The sequence below is a fragment of the Athene noctua genome, chromosome 22 (assembly GCF_965140245.1).
Source record: "Athene noctua chromosome 22, bAthNoc1.hap1.1, whole genome shotgun sequence".
NCBI lineage: Eukaryota > Metazoa > Chordata > Aves > Strigiformes > Strigidae > Athene > Athene noctua.
The window spans coordinates 6263984-6287980 of NC_134058.1; the positions used below are offsets into that span (position 1 = coordinate 6263984).

At 35.7% G+C, this 23997-nt stretch overlaps 1 protein-coding gene across 4 annotated transcripts in view; it reads left to right on the forward strand.

Annotated features, from left to right (window-relative positions):
• VPS13D (vacuolar protein sorting 13 homolog D) overlaps positions 1 to 23997 on the forward strand; it is a 108812-nt gene that overhangs the window by 25918 nt on the left and 58897 nt on the right. For 2 of the 4 annotated variants that reach the window (XM_074925067.1, XM_074925070.1), the window contains exons 25-47: positions 422 to 604; positions 3194 to 3413; positions 3868 to 4078; positions 4215 to 4386; positions 5700 to 5812; positions 6170 to 6379; positions 8347 to 8612; positions 8791 to 8924; positions 9847 to 10002; positions 10584 to 10809; positions 11660 to 11734; positions 12438 to 12644; positions 13100 to 13189; positions 14123 to 14263; positions 15483 to 15605; positions 16234 to 16308; positions 18367 to 18472; positions 18825 to 18977; positions 19600 to 19735; positions 20683 to 20730; positions 21470 to 21620; positions 22229 to 22439; positions 23566 to 23813. In XM_074925067.1, coding sequence (XP_074781168.1) covers positions 422 to 604; positions 3194 to 3413; positions 3868 to 4078; positions 4215 to 4386; positions 5700 to 5812; positions 6170 to 6379; positions 8347 to 8612; positions 8791 to 8924; positions 9847 to 10002; positions 10584 to 10809; positions 11660 to 11734; positions 12438 to 12644; positions 13100 to 13189; positions 14123 to 14263; positions 15483 to 15605; positions 16234 to 16308; positions 18367 to 18472; positions 18825 to 18977; positions 19600 to 19735; positions 20683 to 20730; positions 21470 to 21620; positions 22229 to 22439; positions 23566 to 23813 — 3655 coding nt within the window. The remainder of the gene's footprint in view (positions 1 to 421; positions 605 to 3193; positions 3414 to 3867; positions 4079 to 4214; positions 4387 to 5699; positions 5813 to 6169; positions 6380 to 8346; positions 8613 to 8790; positions 8925 to 9846; positions 10003 to 10583; positions 10810 to 11659; positions 11735 to 12437; positions 12645 to 13099; positions 13190 to 14122; positions 14264 to 15482; positions 15606 to 16233; positions 16309 to 18366; positions 18473 to 18824; positions 18978 to 19599; positions 19736 to 20682; positions 20731 to 21469; positions 21621 to 22228; positions 22440 to 23565; positions 23814 to 23997) is intronic. The other 2 variants (XM_074925068.1, XM_074925069.1) reach the window with 2 other exon arrangements.

Genomic DNA, 23997 nt, shown 5'->3' on the forward strand with positions numbered 1-23997 from the left:
AAGTCAGTTAATATTTGCATATATTAAAATGCTTCATTGTGCATCAGTTAAGAAGTCTGATTTTGAAACATCTGTTCTAAATGATGGATTTTTTTCCCTTTAGAAATAGTTTTTCTTAAGTAATCTTTTTAAGTAGTGGCCTGAGTAGTGTCTGTTACTCCTCTGGGTCCAGTGGTGAGTGTGTTTCACTCCTGATTGCTCAACCTGTTGTGCAGGTGTGGGCTGTTTGTGTCATAGTCCTTTTTTAGGTAGTCTTTATTCTCTGCCTAAAACAAGAGATTGAGTTCTTTTGGGTTTTGGTATAAAATTTTATCACATCTTAGTTTTGTAAATGAAGGAATAGTGTTTCTGAATGCAGTACTAATAAGTGTGAAATACTCACCTGTATTTCTTTTTTTTAACAAATTTTTGCTCTTCCCAGGTAAGAGATAAAGCACAGCGAGCTTCCAGAGTTCTTCTTGATATTGAGGCTGATGCTCCTGTTCTGCTTATACCTGAAAGCTCAAAGTCTAATAGTCTTATTGTAGCTAATCTTGGAAAACTGAAAGTCAAGAACAGATTTTTGTTTGCTGGTATGCCGGGTACTTTTTCATTAAAGAACAAGGTAAGAACATTACTTCTTAATTTAACAGCTTATGTTTTTTCTAGTTCTTGTGCATTTTATTTCTGTGTCAAAATGGTAAATGATTCTTACATTTTACTTTATATATACACTTTGTACTGTTAGTAGTGAAACAGTCCATGCCAGTGTGCTGAGTAATCTTAAGGATCTGTTGTGCTGCTGGTTGAACCGAGCTCTCCCTCCTGTGCCTCCACCTGGCCTTTGCTTTCTGAGACCCTCAGGGCAGAGGGGAGATTGTTCTGTGGGACTCACTAGAACTGGCCTTACTGGGAAGCAGGGCCCAGCTGGGTGCACCCCTGAACATGGGAGCATAATGGGCTTTCAGCTAACCCTTTCTGGTAGCTGCTTCAACTCTTCACCAAACACAATTTTGACAGTAGGAGTAGTAGGAAATACAGATCTGTATTGGCTAAGATTTGCTACACCATGGAACACCAGAACTGTTTTGGTTTGGTTTTTGGTTTTTCTTTTTCTGCTCTTAATGCAACTGAGCGTGTGTAGTTGCTCTAATTAGGTGAAGCCTAATGAGAGGTTTCCAGTGAATGCTTAATCCTAAGGCTAGGTGCAGGGCAGGGAATAGTTGGTGTTGCTGTTGACAGATGCTGCCACAGACTTTGGTGTAAGGAAGATCCATCTTGGATGGCTTTCTGTATCTAACCTGTGCAGTGAAATGGGTAGTTGTTCTAGGAACCCCTAAATGCCATTTTAAAGGGGGGTAGAAATTAGGAGGACTGAATTGCTGATTGCCATCTGATTTACATCTACCAGTGTCTTTACTATAAGGAGACACTGGACTGTAATATTGAGGGATTTTTGTACTTTAGTGTGCTGATGTATTTAAAGGTTTGTAAGTGGTAGATTCCTAAATTAATGTTAGAAGTTAAAAGAAAAGATGTGTGCATAGTAATTTGATTTCAACTTTAAAATACTTCTAAAAAGTTACGTAGCACTGTAGAAGCTTAGGGGTTTGAAATGGGATTGGCTGGGGTTTTGGTTTTTTGTTTTTTGTTTTCATTTTTTCTCTGTCCTATGTTTATTTTCGAGGATCGGATTTTGCAAGGCAATGCATACAAGGATCCAGTTTTATTTGAGGTATTTCATATCTTTATAGTAGTGCTCAGGTGCTCCTCATTCATTTTTAAAAAAACCAAAATTTCTTGTGGAATTTAGCACTTTAAAAGTTCCTTTATGCATTATAAAATAGATATTTTTGTTCTAAAGACTTTGCTGAATTCCATAAGAACTGGATTTAAATTTGTTGTGGTGTGCTCTTTATGCATGTCTGAGGAGCTATTAATTTGGATTTATTGCATAAATTCATAGATTTATAGATGATGTGATGATTTTTTTAATGCATGTACTTTACAGTATAAAGTTAAATGTTAATGTCCTCAAATTTTTAATCTTAAAATCTTTGATCATGGCTGCAATGGATTTTTCCAGTGAATAATATCTAAAAACCACATAAAGCTAGTAAGATTAATAATTAAAACCAGAAAGGAAAGTTTATGGTAAGGATTGTATGGTGACATCAGAAGCTGTCTACAGAAAGAAGTTGGGAAATGATAGTAACAATGCTGCAGTCATGGGCAAAGTGAGCAATCCCAGAGTAAGGGCAAGTGAATCATTAAGGACAGATGATTGTTACCTGCTAGAGCATGTGAAGCTGAGTAAATTTGAAACATGAAGTTAATGAATTTAAATCAGGACAGACTAAATGAACCCTGAAATTTGGCTTCAGAGTATAAAAGTAATGTGTAAACCTGTTCCACCAGACATATGTTTTGGGAGAATAAATTCCTAATGTTGATGTGACTTTTTTACTAGTGAACCATACCCTTTGCAGGTTTTTGATTCTAGACAGCATCATGAAGGCAGAAAAGCCTCTAAGATTTCCACTAGATATGTGTGGGGGGGGAAATGTCTAAAATGGTATACATCAATATAAATGAGCTTTGCTTTTTTTCCCCTGTGGGGATTTTAACAGTAAGGGCAGGGATTTATTCTATCTTAAGCTTAGCTACTGCAGAAAAATTTGGGGATGATGACTGAAGTATTTAAAGCACATAAAATTATACCTTCATGTATAGAAGTATTTGTTCACGTATTCTGATAAAATATTAAGTTGCTGACATGATCTTGCAGAAATAGTGGCATATGTTGTTTTCATCATCTGAAGAGGTTCTGAAAAATAGCTTTAAATATTTAACAATCTTTAGTCAACAGAAATGCTTGATAACTTGACAGTCTTAACCCTCTATTTTGCATTAATTTCATTTACATGGATTTGGGGTTTTTTGTTTTGTGCAAAAACCCACTGGTTTTGGATTAATTTCTTGTTGAAAAGATTGCACAGCTTTTTTGAAAATGCTGCTGAAATAAACATGTTTTTATCTGTTGTTCAGGTTATAGGAAAAAAGTTTGGTGACCTTTCTACAGTAAAAGATACTGGTATTCAAACAAAATACGTAGTTTTTTTACAGGAATTTGTTGTGCCTTGAACCTTGATGTATTGGTTCCTTAGAATTTAAATTAAAAATCTGTTGTTAATTACCAAATTACTTCCATTAGCAGGATTCAGTTCAGTTTTCATCTCCTTTGGGAACCCCGAAACATGGCATGAAGAAAACAAGTGCTGATGAATCAAAAGCAGTGATGGAAGGATTGTTCATGAAAAAATCATCAGGAACAAACATTTCTAGGCTGAAGAGTGAGCCTACACCGAATACGTTGACTAAGCAACAAGGGCAACAATCAAAGCTACCTTTTGTGCCAAACCCTGACAGCCCAGGTATGTGATAAATAGTAGAAACCCCGCATAGCTGCTCTTTTTCCTTGTAAAATAATGCAGTTCAATTTTGCTTGTATCTTATGTGACACTGGAAAAGAAAGGCTCTGGGTCTAAAGACTAGACTTCTTAGTTTCAGGGTTGATTTTTGCAGTAAAGGATTAGGGAATTGTAGCTCTGTTTCTGGAATAATAGCCCTACAATTTGGGTGTGTTTTGAGATGCAAATTGCAGACATATAAGGAGTAGAGTTGGACTCTTAATTAAGACTATATTTACCTGTGAATCAGCTTGGTGTCTGGTAGTTACAGATAATTGATTGTGAATAAAAAAAAATTTAAAGCCAAAATTGGAATAACTTCCAGGAAAAGCTAAATTTCTTTTAAAAGTAAATTGTATTAGTTTTGTACAGATTCCTTTTTTTCTTCTTTAATGTGTCATCTCCTGTGCACTTGCAGAGGATCACATCTGCCTCTTAGACTGCATTGTGGTTGATCTGCAGGACATGGACATATTCGCTGCAGAAAGATATCAGAGAGAGTATTCAAAGGCTGTGGAAGATACTAGTGTGGACTTGAGCTTTCCATCCTACTTCGTGAGGCAGACAGGAGGAAGCCTATTAACAGAACCTTTCAGGCTGAAGTTACAAGTAGAGAGAAACTTGGACAAGTGAGTTTATCTAAACAGGATCTCTTTATGTGGTTAGCCTAAACTCAGTGTTTTAGATTACTTTTATTGTCCCTTTAAAGTGTTGCCTGCTGTGTTACAGCACCTCGAAATACTGAGGTTTTTTCCTTTGTTGTAGAGAGCTAAGTCATGCAGTTGCAGACATATCGATACATGGCAATCTGTCATCAGTCCATTGCTCTCTGGATTTGAATAAGTATAAACTGATACGTGGACTACTGGAGAACAACCTTGGAGAGCCTATAGAAGAATTCATGCGGCCTTATGATTTGCAGGATCCAAGAATTCATGTAAGAGGAACAATATGCTGATGAAATTCAGTCTGGAAATGTCTGGGGTTTTTGCTGATAAGGCTAAATATCTGTTCCTTTGTCGTAGTTTAACAGATGGACTGGTAGATTTAAATTGGAAAAAAAAATTAATTTAGGTAGACGATCAAATGAAGGAACTTTTTATCTGCAGATACTCTTGTGAATTCAGGTTTGTCTCAGCGATACTGTTGTCCTTTCAGGTGTGGCTTGCTCTTACATTTGCTTCGTGTTACTGAGATTCTAATCTTTAGAAGAGACAGTGTGAGAAACAGCCATCATTGCTTGTATTTGTTAGTTCATTTTAGGTCTGTGGAAATGTATTAGTGGGGAAAAAAGTTAACAAATCTATGAAAACTGTACTTTTTTCCTGAAGTATTTTAAGATGAGCTGCTATTGCAGTATATTGTTGGTACAGTAACAAGTTTTAAGTTTTTTCCATGTGAATGGAGGTTTTTGGAGGGACTTGAAGGGTATCCTGTAATCACATGCAGGGTGATGATTTGTTTCCCATGGTGTCTATGACATTCCTGAAGACTTAGGAGATTGTGGAATGTGTACTACTTTGTGTTAAAAGCCCTTTTTTTGTCCTATAAATCTGAAAGAAGAATTTCAGCAATAAAAGCTTTATAGCAGAGCTGAGCCACCTTTTTTTTTTTTTGAGCAGGTTCTCAAGTATTGCCTATTTGGCTGTTGTCAAATACTATTCTTTCAGGAAGAGTGGGGGCAACACCTGGAAATAATGAATATTTATCCTTATTACTGGGAAGGGAAGGAAGGTGTTGGACAACATGTTTCCTCTTGATCTTGTGGGGCTTTTAAATGTTGTCTATGTTGCATGACTGTAATCTTTGCTTAAGAAGTAAGTATGTGACCACAGCAGGGGGAAAAATGTTAGGAAGTGTCTAGGATTCTCTTTTAAGAAAGAATGGGTACAGTTCTCCTGATACAAATATGCTCCTCATGTCAGACTTCTCACCTAAAATTTAAAAAAAAAAGTTTTAGAAACTACAAATCTGATTTAAGAATAGAAGGTACCTGAAACAGTTCGACAGTGACATTTAATTTAAGAACAAACAAGCTATAGAACAATAGTGTGAAAATGGATTAATAGTTTTCAAGTTGAAGGCTACACTGTTGTGAAATGTAACTGTTTCCCAGCAATGGTTAATGAAACTCTTTGAAGGAGAAAGACACTACAGATGTTTGCATTTTTCTGAAATCACAAAATTTAATTCAGGAATTAAAGTTACAGATGCTCTTAAAAAGAATGCCTTGATGTTTTCCACTTTCAGACAGTTTTGAGTGGAGAAGTGTATACTTCCATGTCATTCCTCATCGACATGGTTAATGTGAGTCTGGAACTGATGGATCCAAAAGGAAAAGATGGATGCAACTCTTTAGCCAGGTATGGATTTTCTTTTGTCACTGAGTACCTTGTCCTAAGGACTATGCTCATTTGAGAGATAATAGGACAGGAATTAATATAATACATGACATCGTTTAATAATACAATGAAATAGAATTTCTTATTCCAATTTGAGTTTCAGCTGATCTGAAAGATGAAAGGACATAACACTGTTCAAAAGATACCATCTGTGTCTTTCAAGTTGTCCTTGAAATCAGAGTTCAGTAACCAGTTGCCCAAGACAAATGGTATTCTAAATAAGAAAATGGTGAGAGGTAATCTTAGGAAAAACAGATTTCTGCTATATTGTTTTGTTGTTGGTGGGTTTTTTTATTGTTTTGTATTTTATTCTCCTAGGTTTGATTTTAAGAAATCCAAGTTGCTTTTTGAAAGTTCTTCAAATGGAACAAAGTCTGTAAATTTGGTTTCTCATTCCATGATGGCATTTGACACACGTTATGCTGGACAGAAGTCTACTGCAGGGACACCGAATGTGTTCAGTTGCATCTTTCAGTCATCAAAGAATACTAGTAGTCCAGGAGCAATCCAGATTGAATTGCATTTCAGGTTGGTAATTCTGGGTTTGTTTGTTTGTTTTGATAATGATATCCTCAATCAGGATTGTCTTGTTTTTCATACAACTGTTATTAACATAGATAATCCTGGTGGCATTGTATTTAAATCTGAGCCCAGTTTTGGAGTGGTCAGTGGTACTTGATAGATTAAAATTTGCGGTTATTAATTAACTGAAGGTTGCTGAATTTTTTTTCCCCCTCATTGTAATAAAATTTAGGTTTGAATGTGTAATGAATCTGATGATGTACTGGCCTATTAAAATTGGTAGTGTTTAAAGCTTGATAAGTTTGGCCTATCACTTGTATGTTTGCCTAAGGCCATATTACAGAATTTTAAATGTATGTTGTGCAAAAGCTGTTTTCCAGTAGGTGTCACACTCGCCTTTCTGTGGGAATCAAATAAATAAACTATCTCTACGTTCTCTGCTGTATGCTGTCCCATGCTGTTTGTTTTTCCTTATCTAAATCTCTTGGAATTCTTAAAGGCATTCACAGTGGATATCTATTTTGTTCTATTTTAATATTGGAAATGGGAATGAAAAATATAATGTCAGTATTTACCTGTATCAGCATGGTGTTTTGTTGTGGGAACTAACAAAAAAGAGGGTCAAGTGAGATGACTAGAGATGTTGCTTTCACTTTTGATCAGGCTTACTGTCCACGTTCAGCTTTCTGACTCTTTTATAAGTGTGATACCTTCTGAAGCAGTTGCAGGAGTAACATAGAAAAAAGTGTGTGGACTATTGTAGTCCAGTAGAAAATCTTGATGACATTTATACATAAACCCCAACCAACCAGACTTAAGGCAATTGAGAGAAATGTGTTACAAAGATTTGGATAATGCATAATTGTTTTAAGTACTTAATAACTTTGTGAAAGACACCAAAAATTTTGATTTGAATAAAATGAAAATGCCATGATATTTATCACCAAAAAAAAAAAGTTTTCATGTAATGTTTGATCCAGTATCTGCCTAGATTGGAGTTCAGTTTCCACAGTACAGCCTACTCTGGTTTACAAGTCACAGTTTCAGGAATTTTCTTCCCAACTGTTGTGCTTTTAAATTTTAGCCACATAAGCATGTGTTACGTTTTTACTGGTGAGAGCATCCTTGGCACTAGATGTAAGCTTTTGCAGAGCTCAGTGATAGTGTTATGCTGGCTCGTGCTTTTTGGAAATATCCTGGCGAGCCAGGGAGGGTTAAAGGCTTTTACTATTGGAAGCAGTGCAGGCAGGCTGCTTCTCACAAAGGAATTACAGTTCTTTAGAGATTTTATAGTTCAGAATGTGTTGGATATAAAACTGTTTCATGGTATTTAAGCACTCAGATTATTTTCCAGTTAGCATGATCAAATATAATTGGTATTCCAGATCATGAAGCCAAACGCTTTTATCCCTCCTAGCCAGATATTCAAAATGTGATGCTAAAAGTTCAGTAAGGCATTTTTTCTGAATGACAAAGAAGCTTCCTGTGCTACAAAATGCTGTCAGGGTGTGAGAGGAAACACATTGTACGTCTAATCTTTTAGAGAGATATGGAGCCAGGTCTAAGTTTCACACGCAGTACATTAAGTTTGATACCAAACAGATGTAAAATAATAATATAAAGATCAGTTTTTAAAATTTGAGATTCTGCAAATTAATATTGATAATGTAAATGTATTAAAGGAGTTTTTATAAGATAATTTCTTGTTACATAATCTTTAAATTCCTCTTTGCATCATAACAGCTTATAATTCTTGCAGTTAAGATCTGTTGGGTATCTGTGGGTACAGCAACTTCATGAATTTTATTCTGTTTAAATACATATATGTATATTAAAGGCCAGACACTGTAAACTAAGTGTATCCCTATAAAGTTCCTTATAGTTCTTCCTTGCTAGATTCTGATAGTTTTCTGCCTCTTTTTAAATATATGCAAGATGTAAAGTTCATATGTATGCTTTTCTTTTCTTGAAAGGTCTACTAAGGATTCCTCCAGCTTCACAGTTGTTCTGAATAATCTCCGTGTGTTTCTAATATTTGACTGGTTGTTACTTGTTCATGACTTTTTATATACTCCTGGAGATACCAAAAAGCGGGAAAATCACCTTTCTTCCCGGCAGCGAACTTACAGCAGTGATACAACTGTAGTTCCAAAAACAGTGAAAAGTGGAGTAGTTACAAAACGTTCATCGCTACATGTGTCTGCAGAAAAACAACTGGAAGTTAAGGTTAATGTGACAGGTAAATGTATTCTTCTCTAGTGCTTTTTGGGGAGCTCTTCTGATTAAAAGCCATGTGCTCGTGGAGAAACAGATCTGTGAAAGGGCAGAAAATCAAGAATGCTGCTACAAATGCTTAAAATACCTTAGTGGTATTTTCAATTGCCCTGTTTTATTATTTTTTATTTTGTTTTGTTAAGGAACTGAATTTGTGGTTGTTGAAGACATGTCTTGTTTCGATACCAATGCAATTATTTTGAAGGGGACTACTGTTCTCACTTACAAGCCCAAGTTGTTAGATCGTCCTTTCTCTGGTAGTTTGTTTGGCATTGAGGTAAGAAGAAATAAATTTGGTTTTGTAAAACATCTAAAATTAGAGAAGCTTATGAAGTTACTTCACTATGTATGAAACAGGGTAGTCCACAGATGATTATTAAAGTTTGTTAGTTCCTCTTCAAATGCACTCATTCTACAGCAGTTTTAAGAATGGTTTTGTATTGTTTCTGTTAAGACACTGAAACACTTAACCATAATCTTAAAATATTGGTAGTTACTAATCTAGCTTCCAGCCATGAAGGGGCAAATTAATTGAAAGCTGAAGAGTGACTGGGTAGACAGAAGCCAGCATAGTCAGCAAAGGCCCACAAGCTGTAATCATAACTGACTTGAGGTGAACAAACAGTGTCGTGCCGTTGGAATATGCAAGTAGGGATCTTTTGCAAATAGGAATATTGAGCATGCAAAGTGATCCTTGCAGTCTGTTCAGCAGTCAGACCACAGCTGGAGTGCTGTGGCTCGTCTTGGGAAAACAGCTGAAGAAGCTCTGAACAATTGATGAAAGTGCAATAAGGATACTAGAACTGAAAATTTTATAATAAATTGAGAAAGTTTAAAAGAACTTGCTGAGAAGAAGACACTGTGAAGGGATGTAGTAAGTCCTAAATGGTTATTATAGACCAAAGAAAAAGTGTTTTCCATATCTGTGATAGGAGTAGTGGAGTTAAGTTTAGCAGAATTTGGGAATATTTGGTTGCATATCAGAATTTCTTCTCCTGAATTTACGGCACTGGAATAAATTGTCTGGAAAGATTCTGGAACCTCTGCTGTCTTAAAGTTTACAAAAGGAATTGTCTGTAGAAAACAGTTCATGGCTGTAGTTCATGTTTTGTTATCAAGAGTCAGTCTTTGATTTTGAGGTTCTTGCTAGGCCTATTTTCTCAGTTCCTAATTTTTTTAAAACCATTTTTTATTTTTAGGTTTTCTCGTGCCGGTTAGGAAATGAGCAAGAGACTGCACTGTCCATTATTGATCCAGTACAAATTCATATGGAACTTGTTGGGAATGCTTCCTACCCAAGTGGTTCAGGGCTGTTGGATGCTTTCAATAGTGAGGATTTTCCTCCTATTCTAGAGGTAATATTAAAGGTCTGAATAAAGCTGTATGCAGTAGAGAATACTAAATCATGATCTAGCACAGACTTTTTTTATGCCCAAGGATTCAATAAAATACTTTCAAATGCATAAGAAAATAATAAGATAGATTTTCCTGAAGTGCAAAATGCAAAGAAACCGTCATGCAGAAAATGCTTTTAGTAGTAACGGAGGAGTGATTTCTGGGATATATTATGGAGATTAATAGTGAGGAAAAAAGTGGGGTGATAATGGAGACTTGTTAGATGGTTACTAATAACTGAAAGAAAAAGCTTTATTTTCTGTATCTCGTCATTAGTTTTTATTAGAGGGAAAATCTATTTAGAGACTTTTTAACCATTATACCAAAAGAAAACTTTTTTGGTTGTTAGTAAATAACAAGTTTGGTAATTTTATTACTGAAGCTTTAAAACAGTGCGGGCATCAGATTTTAATGCTAAATTTTGTATACCTTTGGGAAAAGATTTGTTAATATCCAAAGTACAGAAGAAAAATATGTAGGAAAGGATTACTGAATCTTTAGGAAAGGATTACTGAATCTTATATCTTAATTTTTCATTTAGATTCAGTTGCAAGCACTGGATATCAGACTGTCCTACAACGATGTTCAACTATTCTTGGCAATTGCAAAGTCAATTCCTCAACAGACTAGTGCAGCTATGCCTGACTCAACTGTACTGATTGCTGAAAATACTGCTAATCCTTCCAGTTTAGCACTGGTGAATGAGACTTCCTCTCTGACCCAGGAAAACAGAGATATATCCAAACGCACGTTGGATCCTGTTCTTGGTACGTTTTTAACTGTTGTAGTGAAGCCATTTTTTGTATCTAAAGGAGGTTTCTGCAGTGTGAATCTAGACTATATGCTTGACACAAAAGATATCTTCATCGTGTAAAACCATTCATTGATTTGAATTATCTGATGATAGCATTATACTGATGATAGTAGAAAAAACCCCCTTTTTTTTGTTGTTTTTTTTCTGCCTGTAGTATGACAGTGGGTTGTTTTATAGTAAGTTTTATTTAGCATCACTTGTCATTGTAAATCATCATGCCTGAATGCTTCTTAGGTCGCAAACTTCTAAAGGGGGAGAGGGGCTGCCTCTTCAAACTCATTAAACTGGTAGTAATTATGATGGTTTCCATTTCACTAGTTATCTCTTCATGTCTAGCAAGCTTTTGTTTTGGTGACATTGCTTTTTTTACAGACTAAAAAATTGTGTGTGGTCACAACCACCACCTGTCAATAATGAGAAAATACACACTAGTGAAAAAGGCTTCCTTTGCTACTGCACTTGAGCCACGTGGGGAGTTGAAAGTAAATAAGTGATTGTGTTCTGAATGGTTGGTTTACAAAAAAAAAATTTAGTCCCAGCTGAAATTCATGGAGTATGTTGGCTTGCTGTAGGAGAATAAAAATAGCCCATATATTCTAAAATGTAAATGTTATGGGTTGGGGCTTTGGTTTTCAGGTTGGGTTTTTTTTGTTGTAAAAGTATTGCTGAATCATATGCTTTTTCTACAGCTGAATATTAAAGAAACAAAACCCCGTTTTTCATACAGATCTATCTTAATTTTAGAAATGAAAACAAGTAGATAACTGTCAAGGATTTATGACTGGTTAACTGTTCAATTACAGAGGTACAGCTGGCTCGCCTCCAGGAGTTGGGATTCCGTATGGAAGATTGTCATAAAGCTCTTCTTATCTGCCAGGGTAAGTTCAAATATTCTTAGTTGGCCTTGCAGATTGTTCGTATTACCTAACTTGCAATTAAGTAAAAACTTTCAGACTCTAAAGTAGCTGATGCACAGGCAGTATTTCCTTCTCTTACTTGGCTCCGTGTTGGCATTTAACATTAAGCATCTACTACTGTGTAGAACAACCTACCCCCCAGAGATTCCCCTTGCCTTTTGGGATGTGATATGTGGGGTGTTTGAGTGTATTTTTTTCGAGGGTTTGGGTTGGTTTTTTTTTCCTTGTATGGTATACCTATTTCTTGCTGTTATCCATCTCTTTCTCCTTAGAGCACGTGTTTTCATCTCTCCCTTTTTGAATCATGTATTTTACCTACTTCCACGTGCAATACGCGAAAAGAAGATGGAACTTTAACACAAGCAATTCTTTTTCTTTAGCACTGTCATGTTTCCCACCTTATTTATAGGCATGCATAGTATTAATATGGATTTATATTATGTCACCACTACATTTGCAACTTCAAAACACATTTCTTCTTTAGAAAATACCAACGTATTTATAATCTCATATTTATGTTACTAAACACAACACATTCAAGGCACTCTTGGTGTCTTGCTGTGCTTCTTAAGAGAGAGGGAATTAGGCTCCATATGTTTTTTAAATAAGAACTTTTCATTTAGAAAGTAGATGATGGTTGACTGGTTGTTTGGTTTTATCTAAGGTGACTTGAAAAAAGCAGCAAGTTGGTTGTTTAAGAATGCTGAGCCTTTGAAATCAGTTTCCCAGACCTCTTCTGGTCGCGATAGCCAGGGGATTGTGCCTTTTCAGTTCATCTCTGGCGTGGAAATAAAAGCAGAAAGCATATGCATTTGCTTTATTGATGACTGCATGGACTGTGATGTTCCCCTTGCTGAATTAACCTTTTCACGTGAGTATCTTGTTCTGCTGAGTGAGTTGCATAAAATTACAGTCAGTTACTGTGTGTGTTCAGCACACAGCTCTAGTTTCTTAGGACTTGTCAAATTTCAGTTGACAGTGTTTTGGGGGGGGAGGGTTGAGTTCTTTTTTTCTCTTTTGGTTTTTAGTTTTTGTTTGTTTAAGTTTTGTTTTTAAGAAGATTACAGTTTTTGTAGGGTTAAGATTCTGGTTTTCCTTTTATATATCATGTAACAAATGGAATCTGTCCTGAGCAGAACCCTACGGAGGCTCCACATCATAGAGCATGGCTGTCTATAAACGTTATTTGAAGAGTATTATAAGCTTTTTGTGCCATTTCGGTTTAAAAAACAAGACAAAACCTTCCATTACTTGCTTAACAGTTTATGAAATCAGGAAAATTGATTGTTTTGCATTAGTATAATGTTCACTTTTTTTTTTTTTCAGGTTTGAATTTTCTCCAACATTTGAGAGCCAACCCTGAAGGCTATGCTCATTTTACCCTCTCTGGAGATTATTACAATCGTGAGCTTTCAGGTGAAATACTGGGGGGTTTATTTTCTTTAAGTTTAGTAAAACAATACTACGGTAGCCTGAAATTCACCCAACATAAAATCCATGTAAGGGAATGTGAAAGGCTGACTTTTGTGATCGTGTGTATGTGGGGGGGTAAGCACATGTGATCCTAGACAAGGTATGCTAACTTGGTGTCACATGGAGGGATGTGGAAAGTAGAGAGGTTGCTGGTAAGAAAGGTGCACTGAAGTTTTCAGATGTAATTGCATAAAAAGGTTATCCAACAACATGACAGTTACGTAACTAGCTGTCTCTGTATTCACTGCTATTTTTTAGTATGTAATTGCTTTGATATATTCAATTTATTACTTAGGTAATTAGACCGAAGACAATGTATTAAGATAAGACCATCATAATTTATATTTTAGATACAAAAAAGAGAGTTACACCTCAATACAGGTCAGACACTGACAAAAGAAATACTGTTGTGTGTTTTCTCAGAGAAACTGAATTTTCTCAGGAATTACCTGGGTTTTTTTCTTTTAAAAATATGTAGGGTGGGTTTTTTTAAATACCTTTTAGAACTTTGTCTTTTGTGATACTGAATAGTAGACCAATATGTATAATAGTGTGAAAACAATTTTCAAAACTATTTCAGAGAACTTAGTTCCAGCTAACTTCAATACAAAGCTGTAATTGCCTTCTAATGCTTTCCTCAGAATTAAGATATTTCTGCAAGACCCTACATATAATACATACTGGTTCAAATGGAGGAGCTGGAGCAACTTTTTATTAGCGAGCAGATTAAATCTGTAGGCTCACGAGTTCAGATGCATATTGAAAGTAAAGGGTCTCATTATTAAAGTTGCATTATTAAATACTTAAATATGTAAACAGCATTCCAGTGTGGCCTTCAGATGTGTGATATATGTGACGTTTTCTGTTTGTTCTCAGGCTGGGAGCCGTTTATTGAGCCATGGCCATGTTCAGTCTTTTGGCAACAACAAGCTTCGAGCCGCCTCCACCCTTCTCGACTGAAGCTGGAAGTAAAGGCTAAACACCGTTTGGATATTAACATTACCTCTGTCTTGATAGGTATGTGGGAATATTCCTTGAGGGCATCGCTCTACAGTCTAATTTTTACTGTACTGAAAATGACAGACAATTCTAATTGAGTCCTGCTGGTGTGCCATAGGTGGAGGGAGGGAGATTTGGCACAAGTCCCTGCATACTTCACGTGATACTGTACACAGGTGTGCATTTAGGCAGCCTGTATTTTATCAAATATTGTGAAAGTGTAAAGACATGAGCTACATATTTTAGAGGTTAGTAGGAATTCTTTCTCTGGTCATATGAATTCTATCAAGTTCATATGTAGTTTGAAATATATTTTTAATGAGAAACAGGCTTTCATCTAAAGCTTTCCGTACTTTACGGTACTTAAAAATATTTTGATAAGCTCATAATTTTTAAGTACATTGACAGGTGTAGTGGGGAGCTATTCATTTCAGTTCTACAGTCTCTGAAAAGCTGAGCTGTCAGTTCCCATCTCAGGAAATCAAAATATTTTGTTCATCATTAACTCAAACTTCATGTAAGCTTCTGTGATGTGAGACTATGATTGTGTGCATTTCCAGAAATACACTTGCTTATTCTGTATGCAAATCTGAATGAGTTGGTGGTCATAATAAAAAAAAATAGCTGAGCTTGCAAATGTAACAGAAGAGCCTTCCTTGTTCTTGAATATTTGTCCCTTTCTCCTGCAAGGCCTGGGGGGTTGGCAGAAAGAAGGAGACAAGGTGAGAGAAAAAGAAGCAAATCAATGATTCCTAAGAGTTCCCATGATGCTTTTTAATACTAGTGATAATAAGTAGTAAGGTTAGTTTATGATTAATACTGTGCCAGAGGACTCCATTGGTGTCTTGATATTTATGTAGGAGTGTGCATGTACCTCTTAAAAAGAAAAAAATACAAACAACTAGAATCTGCTTCTAACATGAAAATATTTAAGGTTAATTGTCTCCTCAGGGAGAGCTCTTATATTGCCACAGGAGTATCTTAAGAACATGGAATTCCACTGAAAGTTGGGGGTTTTTTTAAAAAAAAATTCTTAAGAATATAAAAATATTTGGTTTTGAAGGTACTGCTGTGATTTCATGAGCGGTTGTTTGTCTTTAGCTTATGTAAGTGGCTCATAGAAAAACAAGTAAAGTAAAACTTTCGTCATTAAAGTGGAGTAACTTTAGTGTTATGAATTTAACATACTTTTCAATTACTTTGGAGACATTTACTGTCTGTGCTTATGCTCCTCTAGAACAATACACATGTACCAAACAGTCATGGATGGAAGATTACTGTAAACAGGAGAAAGAGGTGAACGTAATCAGTTCAGAAGACTGGATGGGTTCTTCGGTGGATCCCCCATGTTTTGGACAGAGTACGATATTCATTAATCAAACTTTATTTGAAACAGTCCTGACATACAGAGTCATCTGTATAATGTATTACAAACATAAGTATTTGGTCTTCATAGCACACAATGAATTGTTAGAGATATTTGGCAAAAAAGACAAAAATGCTATTTTCTGCTCTATTCTTTAAAAACAAAAACCTTTTTGACTATTTAGCTTTGAGTGTGAACTTTGCACTGCTAGTTCTGCTTCCTTTTCTGTCGTGCTTTCTTAATTAATGAGGGATTATCCTGTCAAAGGTTAAGTAAAAATGTTGAGTTTAGGGTGTGTGCAGAGGTGATCTTTTTATTTCTGTAGCCTCAAAGACATAAATGACTGAGATTCTGGAAAAAATGCTGTTGCATTAGTGGAACAATTCTCTAAGTAACAGCTCTTGATATGTGACAGATCTTTTCAGCTTTTTTATCCCAGTGTTACTTCTGAAGAAATGTTAACAATTCGAATGCTAATTTAGTGTAAGCAAATGGATAGAGATTCATAGACTGATTGCATGATGCCAACTCTCTGTCTCTTCCCTGATGGATGATGGGGAGGAGTCTACCTGTATTTGTGTGGTTTTTCTTACCTGCTAACTTTGTCTTTCCTGTCTGCCAGGCCTTCCTCTTGTCTACCTTAGAACTAGGAGTACAGCCAGTTTGACTAACCTAGAGCATCAGATCTATGCTAGAGGTACTGTATAGCAGAGAGAGACAAAAAGGGGTTTTTTATTCTTTGGAAGGCTCTTGTACAATACTGTGTTGTATATGTGACTTGCTGGTAGATTAGCCTCTGTATTTAAAAAACCCCAATCAAACAAAAAACCCAATACCAAACAACATAACAGCTATTTTGCTTTTAAGCTGCTTAACTTAGTATTTCATCCTCTTTTTCTCTTGCATTCCTGTCTGAGCCCTTCAGGAAAGAAGGGAGAATATAACTAATCCCTGTGTAGGAAGACTGTCTCTTTGAGGAAGGTTATATGAATTGTTGACTATTCAGTGTCCTCTTTTTAGATTAAAATTAGCATAATAAAATCGCATGATTTTATTTTATATTCTAAAAATATCCAACAATATGTTCAACATGCATACTTAAGCTGATTCAGCATGTATATTTAGCTACTTTAAAACTTTAAGATGCCTTCAGAAGGAACAATCTGTTTTCAGTAAGCCTTAGGAAGTAAGGCATTCCTAGTAAATATCTTGTTAATTTATTTTATATTTGACAGTGGAGTCTTTGGGCAAAACCATTCAGTTTAAACTAAGATTTTTAAATTTTTGACATTATGGAAGACAAAACAGCACTGATAAATATGTTACCCCTGTAGAAAAGTTGCTGAATGGGAGAACAGAAATCTTTCTATACATCTGTGGCCTGTTCAGACTGTCTTAAAAACGTTTCCTCTGAGTGTCTGCAGACAGTTCGTAGACTTTTTTTTTTTTTTTAAATGATAGAAGGCTTTATTTTTCTGAGCTATTTTTAAGGAAGCTTTTTTTTGTGGAAAAAATCAAATGAAAAAACCTCTTAATCTTTATTGCTTGGCTTTTAGTGGATGTTGCAACTAAATTCCTAACCAAATTATGGAAAAAAAAAAAAAAAAAATCCTTACAATGTTAGTCTTTATTTTCAGGCAGTAGTCACAGCATGCAACTTTTACATTATGTTTTCTTTTGAAAATCAGGCTGTAACCCAAAAATTCTTTTTTAAAAGTCTCAAAAAATAAATGCCAGAGTAAAAGTTGATTTGGCTTATGGTATGTAATTTTGTAGTATCTGGGCTAGCCAAAAAATTGTATAAAGTCAAGCTCAACACTAAAACAATTGTTCGTTTGCAGTTGGCAAAACCCAGAGTTTTCGTTTTCAAGAATTTCATCATCTTGCCATTTAATTGGAAAGAACTTTCTCTGTAAGCTTTAGAGAGAGATCAGATTCAAGTCTCCAATGACAATGTAAGGTCTATAGGAATTGGTTGTCATCGATTTGGAAAAAAGTTGTGTGCAATGACTGTAACTCCTTCAAAAACTTATCTCCTCACCCTGTGTTACCCCTTTTTGCAGTATGGAAGATGAGAGTACCATTTGTGTGCTTGTTAGTAATGCATACTTGAAAAAAGTCAAACGTAGTAGATGAAGTTTCTTTTTCTGGGGTTTTGCTGTCTCAGCATTTTAACAAAACCAGATTACCTTTGGTTGCATTCAGATGATTTTTCATACTTTGTTTTAGTAGGCTTTATCCTGTATAGGCAAGTATTTCTACTTGTTCAGTCTTTGAGGATAAAAGTCCCATTCAGAGGGGGTACGAGGTCATCCTGTATTCATCACATTAAATAGAGCATAAATTTTAATTAAGTGAATAATACTTTATGAGCATTTGGGTGTGTCTAAAGAGTTCCTGATTATGATTGGGTTTTTAGTTAGGTTTTCTGCATGTTAGTTAGAAGTGGAGGCATAGTATTTTGTAAGACTTGATAAGAAGAAACAAAAGAACATGTAGATTAAGCTCATTTTTTGGGGGGGGGGGGGGGGGGGGGGCGTTGATGAAGGGGAAGACTTTGTTTGCTTTATACTATTTCTGTAATGGTCACTAAATTTTAAAATCTGTTTAGTAATCTGTTATCCTGTTTCTTCAATATGTGTTTCTTCAATTATTGCAGGTTGTGGTTCCCTAGCCGTTATGTCTCACTCTACGTTAGTATCTGATGAATGCTTCCCTCATAAGCTTTTAGACAAATCTTTATTTTGTTTTATAGCTGAAATGAAGACTCCAAAGCGTAGGCAGCCGTTTGTCCCATTTGCTCTCAGAAATCACACTGGATGTACTCTGTGGTTTGCTACCCTAACTACAACACCGACCCGGTAAGAAACTGTTCTGGGATCACTTTTGACAATATTTGTCTGGCTTCTCTAACATGTCAGCCCAACCCTGTTGTTTTCAGTGCTTTTGTTTTCTTGCAGAGAAACATAGGCCACTGCCAGTCTTTTTTAGTTAAAAGCCTTTTGTTTGACAGTGAGATAGTTTTACTACTAAAAAAAATAGATGGGTTTGTTTTTTTCAAGAGGGCCAACAAAATTTTAAAACCAGTCAGATACATTCATGCTGTATATGTGTTCACTGCAGGACTTGTGTAGACTGAGGCAGACTAAAAAGCACTTGTTATTTGAGGTAATCATTTTGTCAGCTGGTAAAATTATGTGATTCTCTTCGCAGGGCTGCACTGTCTCACAGTGGGAGTCCAGGTGTTGTTCCTGAGGAAAATGGGACGTTGCTGGATGATGCCCATAATGTCAGTGAATGGCAAGAAGTTATCACTGGGCAAGAGATTCCATTTGAATTTGAAGCCAGAGGGAAACTCAGACACAGGTGAAGGGACCAGGCTGTGAGATGTGTTTTGACACGCTCAAATATGGAACACATAGATCGTAGTTGTGATGATCTAGCAGATCTTAAATAAAAAGTGAATATTTAAAAAAATCTCCTCTTCATGTTTTGTTTTTAAATATTTAAACTCATGTATAGAATGAAATTAACAGTTTTCTAGCAAGCAGCATATATTTGGTGTTAGTGGCAGCCATTCCTAGATGTGAGTTGAATCATTATAATCTTTTAGAAAGCCTTGGGGAGCCTCAAGTACAAATCATATGTCCTTTATTCTGAAGGACAGGGGAGTGAGCGTTGGTGTTATCGGTGTTAAGAACTAGAAGAATTTGTTAACAAATGTGTAGCGTGCTTTTGTTTTTGATTATATGATGTAATTACATAGTTGTACTTCTGTACGTTCATTAGGGAAGGTGGAACGATTGAAGAGACATAAAATCAGGTCTGTCTTTATCCATGAAATAGAAGAACTCTTGAGACTTCTTTTTTTTAATGCTTCAGTGAGATTCTTATTTCAGAAGCCAGAGGATGTTCTTGGTTTGAACTGTTTTGTGTTTACACTGTATAATAATGCTTAATAGTAATTTAACTTGATCTAACCTTGTAGGCACACACATGATCTAAGAATTCATCAGTTGCAAGTGAGAGTAAATGGCTGGGAAGAAGTCAGTCCAGTATCTGTAGACAAAGTTGGAACTTTTTTCCGATATGCTGCACCAGATAAGAACTCATCCTCTTCTACTGTAAGTTCTGATTTCAAGTGTTAGTTTTAATAGAATATGTAATTTGAGAGTAATGATGTCTCCAAGATTTTTGATCTGAAAGCAGCTGTTGTTTGAGATTGTCCTCTTTCCAGTTAGTTTGGTTTGGGAGAGTTTGGAGATCCTGGGTTCCTAACTGGCAACTTTATGCACAACAAAACCACAGAGTAGTTAGGCGGTGCTTAGCAGTCAGAGCTTCCAGTGACAGAATTAATATATTAGCGACAGTGTCATGGACTCATGGAGACTAAACTTTAAATCAACACAGCATTTCAGCAGTGATTCTTATTTCTTCTATTGCAGGAATGCTTTTCATGTGTTTAATTTACTTAAAATAAACAACACTGGCTATTTCCTGTAAGCCTAGAGATTGTTGAAATATGTTGCTGCTTAGACAAAATATACTTGTCATGAAAGAAAAATGCAATTGTAATAATCAGCAGGCTGGCAGTTGGTGGCTGAGGCTCAGTGATAAAAATGATCTTGTGGATTTCAAAACCAGTTAAGTTTTGAGCCTAGCTACTGAAAATTGTTGAGCACTGGAGAAATTGCAAGTTGGGATCTTTTTGGTTTAAACCAGGATTAGAATTTAATTTCATGATACTACTGGCAAGAGCCAGTGGTCTCTTATTTTAATAATTTCTGATGTTTTCATACTGAAGCCTGAAAAGCATCATTTCTCTCTGTAGCTTGAGTGCTTTTTTTTTCCCAACAAAAAGTCTTCCTTCAGCTTCATGCTTTTAAAGCAGTATTACAAACAGATTTTGCTAATACAGTTCTGACATGTTTCCCAAGATGTATTGAGGATCAGAAACACAAAGTGATGAAAGTATTTAGTTTATTCTTGTGTAATAATGTTCTGTATTACATCTGAGAGTAATAGCTTAGAAGTTGAACAACTTTAACTTTCTTGTTTACTTTTCTCCCAGCTTGGAAGCCCAATAAGTAGAACAAATATAATACATCCACAAGTCTACGTGAGTATATATTTTCATATTTTGAGAGCTACTTAAATGAGACCAGCATAATTCTACAAGTGAACTGGCTTTTGCATCCTTCTAGAACCTTTTCAATATAAAGGAAACAAAAGTCAAAGAAGTGAAACAAACTTTCAAATCGGAACACGTATTTAACCATTTCTCACGAGTGTAAATGATTGCTTCAGGAATGGGTCTTCAGTCCAGTATGTCAATTCCAGCATGTGAGCCCATATAAAATCTGTTTTTCAGGATCAAAGCGGCAATGACTTTGTGTAGTGTAGGAGATACCACAGTAGAAGGACAGCAAAGAGTGAAGGAAGTATGAATATTTTAAGAAAGTTCCACCTTATTTTTTTAGTTTTGGTGGCTAGGAGGGCTGAGTGACTGGTAATTATATGAGGCTCAGAATTCTAACTCCATGAATTTATAAAATAACTAACAGTGAGAGTGTATAAAGTGTTCTTTTAGGATCTGTATTGCTCTTACTTGAACTTGCATCATTTTGAAAAGGATAATGGAGTTAGTAGAATTTAAAATTGCTTTTCCATAGTTAATTTTATTGTGGTTTGAGGAGGAGGTACAGGATTATAAATAATTTTTATGAAACTGTATATACCTTAGGTGTTGGACTCAGTTGGCAACTTATACTCCAGCAATTACTGCTTCAAAATTGAAGTGTCCCTCTTCTAGATATAATCATTACCTGAGCTTTTTAATGCTTTTAAATATCTTCCAGTTTTCTTCATTGCCTCCAGTTCGTGTGGTATTTGAAGTTACCATGGAAGGGAGCGCTCGGAAGGTGATAACAGTGCGCTCAGCCTTGATGGTGAAAAACAAGCTGGAAACACCAATGGAACTAAGACTAGATAGTCCTTCTGCTCCTGACAGTAAGTGTTGTATATTCCTTCCATACTGTGGGGAATCTTTAGCTTCCTCTTGAAGAAGATTCAGCACTGCCTGTAATGGTTAACAACAAAGTAGATTTCCCTGGAGGGAAAATGGGTGATGTTAAGAAGAAAGTGATGAGAAAAGTAAGACAGAGAACGCAGTAGGATTTTTCTTATTGTTCAGGTAAACAGGGAAAGCTGAGTTTTCTGTATGTATCATGTTGTATCTTTTAGTGGTATGGAAGTTTTCGGGTGTTAGCATGCAAAGGTGCAGTCTAGAAATGTAGTGATACACTGATAATGTAAGCAAAATGTAATGAAGGAGGTCTTTTTGAAATAAGCATTTTCACTAAAGCATCCAAAGAAAAAGAATTGTAATTCCAACAAGATTTTAGTCTGTTTCTGGTTTCATATTTACACACCTAAATGTGTCTGCTGCCAGATTGTTAAGAGGGCTTTAAAGAACCGGTTGGTGTTTGAAGCATACATAAAGTAGCTAGAATTTATGTTAAAATGCTTCAAAAATTAGAGACTTACTATTTGAAAATTTTAATGCTTTTCAGTAAAGGGGCCTGTTCTGAGATGTGTATTTCCTTCTCCGGTTGCAGAGCCTGTAGTTCTTCCAGCAGTTATGCCAGGAGATTCCTTTGCTATTCCATTACATCTTACATCTTGGCGTTTGCAAGCCAGGCCAAAAGGAATGGGAGTCTTTTTCTGTAAGGCTCCGATTCATTGGACTAATGTTCAGAAGACAGCAGAAGTATGTAGCAGCAAGCGAGAGTGTCATTCCATGGAGTCTGAAAATAGCCGATTTTTCAGGTAAGACCAAATTATTTTTCTGTAAGCTACGTTATCTACTGCTGATAAATGAAATGCTGTGAAAGTAACTAACGGGAAATAAAATACTTAGAAAGGAAAGCTTCTGCAGTTTAATGGAATGTTTTGTTTGGTCTCTTGAATAATGAGAAACATTGAAGCATAACTGCTGTATTACTGCAAGGCTCCTTGAAGCCCCTCTGACAGTGCCAGTTAGCAAATGTCTGAGAACACTAAGTACACTATTAGTATTTATTGTAAAAAATAGAAGTTCAGAAAAGACAGTATGGTCTTGTGTTAAATGATCTCATCTGTCTCACTGAGAATAATGAGTGGTTTGCCATGGTGTGTTCTCAAATTCACATTCTTTGTCCTGAATGTCCTGTACTCTGTTCTAAGCCCCAAAATATCACTGCATCGTGAGGATTAAATGGAATTTTGTGGTTACCTGCTAAAATGGATTTAGGGATACTCTCAAATTAGGAAATACTGGAATAGAGATGATTGAAATTGTTTCAGGAAATGACTTTTGCATACTCTATAGTTACTGCTTTGTGACAGTTCCATAGTTAATTTCTTAATATGCTGATTTTGAACATATCACAGGGAGGAAAATGATTTAAAATTAAGGTTTACTTAATTATTTTATTTAACTAATGCAAAACTGAAGTGTCAGGTGGCCAAAGCAAGGATATATCCACTGGGAAGAAGGACGCGTTCAGCATTTATGTTTAAGAACATGATTATAGTTTAATAGTTAAAATCTCTTTTTAGTTACAAATGATAACATGGTTCTGTGAGTTTATGGAAGTTGATTTTAGAGTTGGTATTCTGTAAAAGCAGTTTTCCTGTAGGTCTCTGAACAGATGAGGTTTTTTGAGTGACTAAATTAATTCTTTGATTAAAATCAGGAAACTCCTGTTGTCTTAATATTAGGCATAAATACAAAATACCTTAGAAATAAATTCTAAAGGGATTACATGGAGAACAATTCAAAATGATTTTTTTGCTATCAGTCCTGAACTTACAGCATGTTGTGAGATCTAGTGCAGTACACAAAGATTCAATTATTATATTATTAATATTGTTATATTCTTTGACGACTTCTTATATACTTCTGCCTTCACAGGTTTTGTGTGGCTATAAAGAAAGAAAATTATCCGGATTACATGCCTTCCAACATATTTTCTGACAGTGCTAAACAGATTTTCAGACAGCCTGGGCATAGTATTTATCTCTTGCCAACAGTGGTAATCTGTAACTTGCTACCTTGTGAACTTGAGTTTTATGTTAAAGGAATGCCAATTAATGGGACATTAAAACCTGGCAAAGAGGCAGCATTGCACACAGCTGATACATCTCAGAACATTGAACTTGGTAAGGTTCTTTTTCAGATACCACTTTCTGATCCTCCAAGAGGAGTACCTCAATATAACTGTTTCTTGTGCAAGGAGGTATGGTGCGAGAATGGCAAAATATAAAAATCGAAAACGTTTATATGTCTTCATTATTTCATTTGTGATTATTTCATTGGATTGCAGAGCTGCTTGTAGTTGATAAC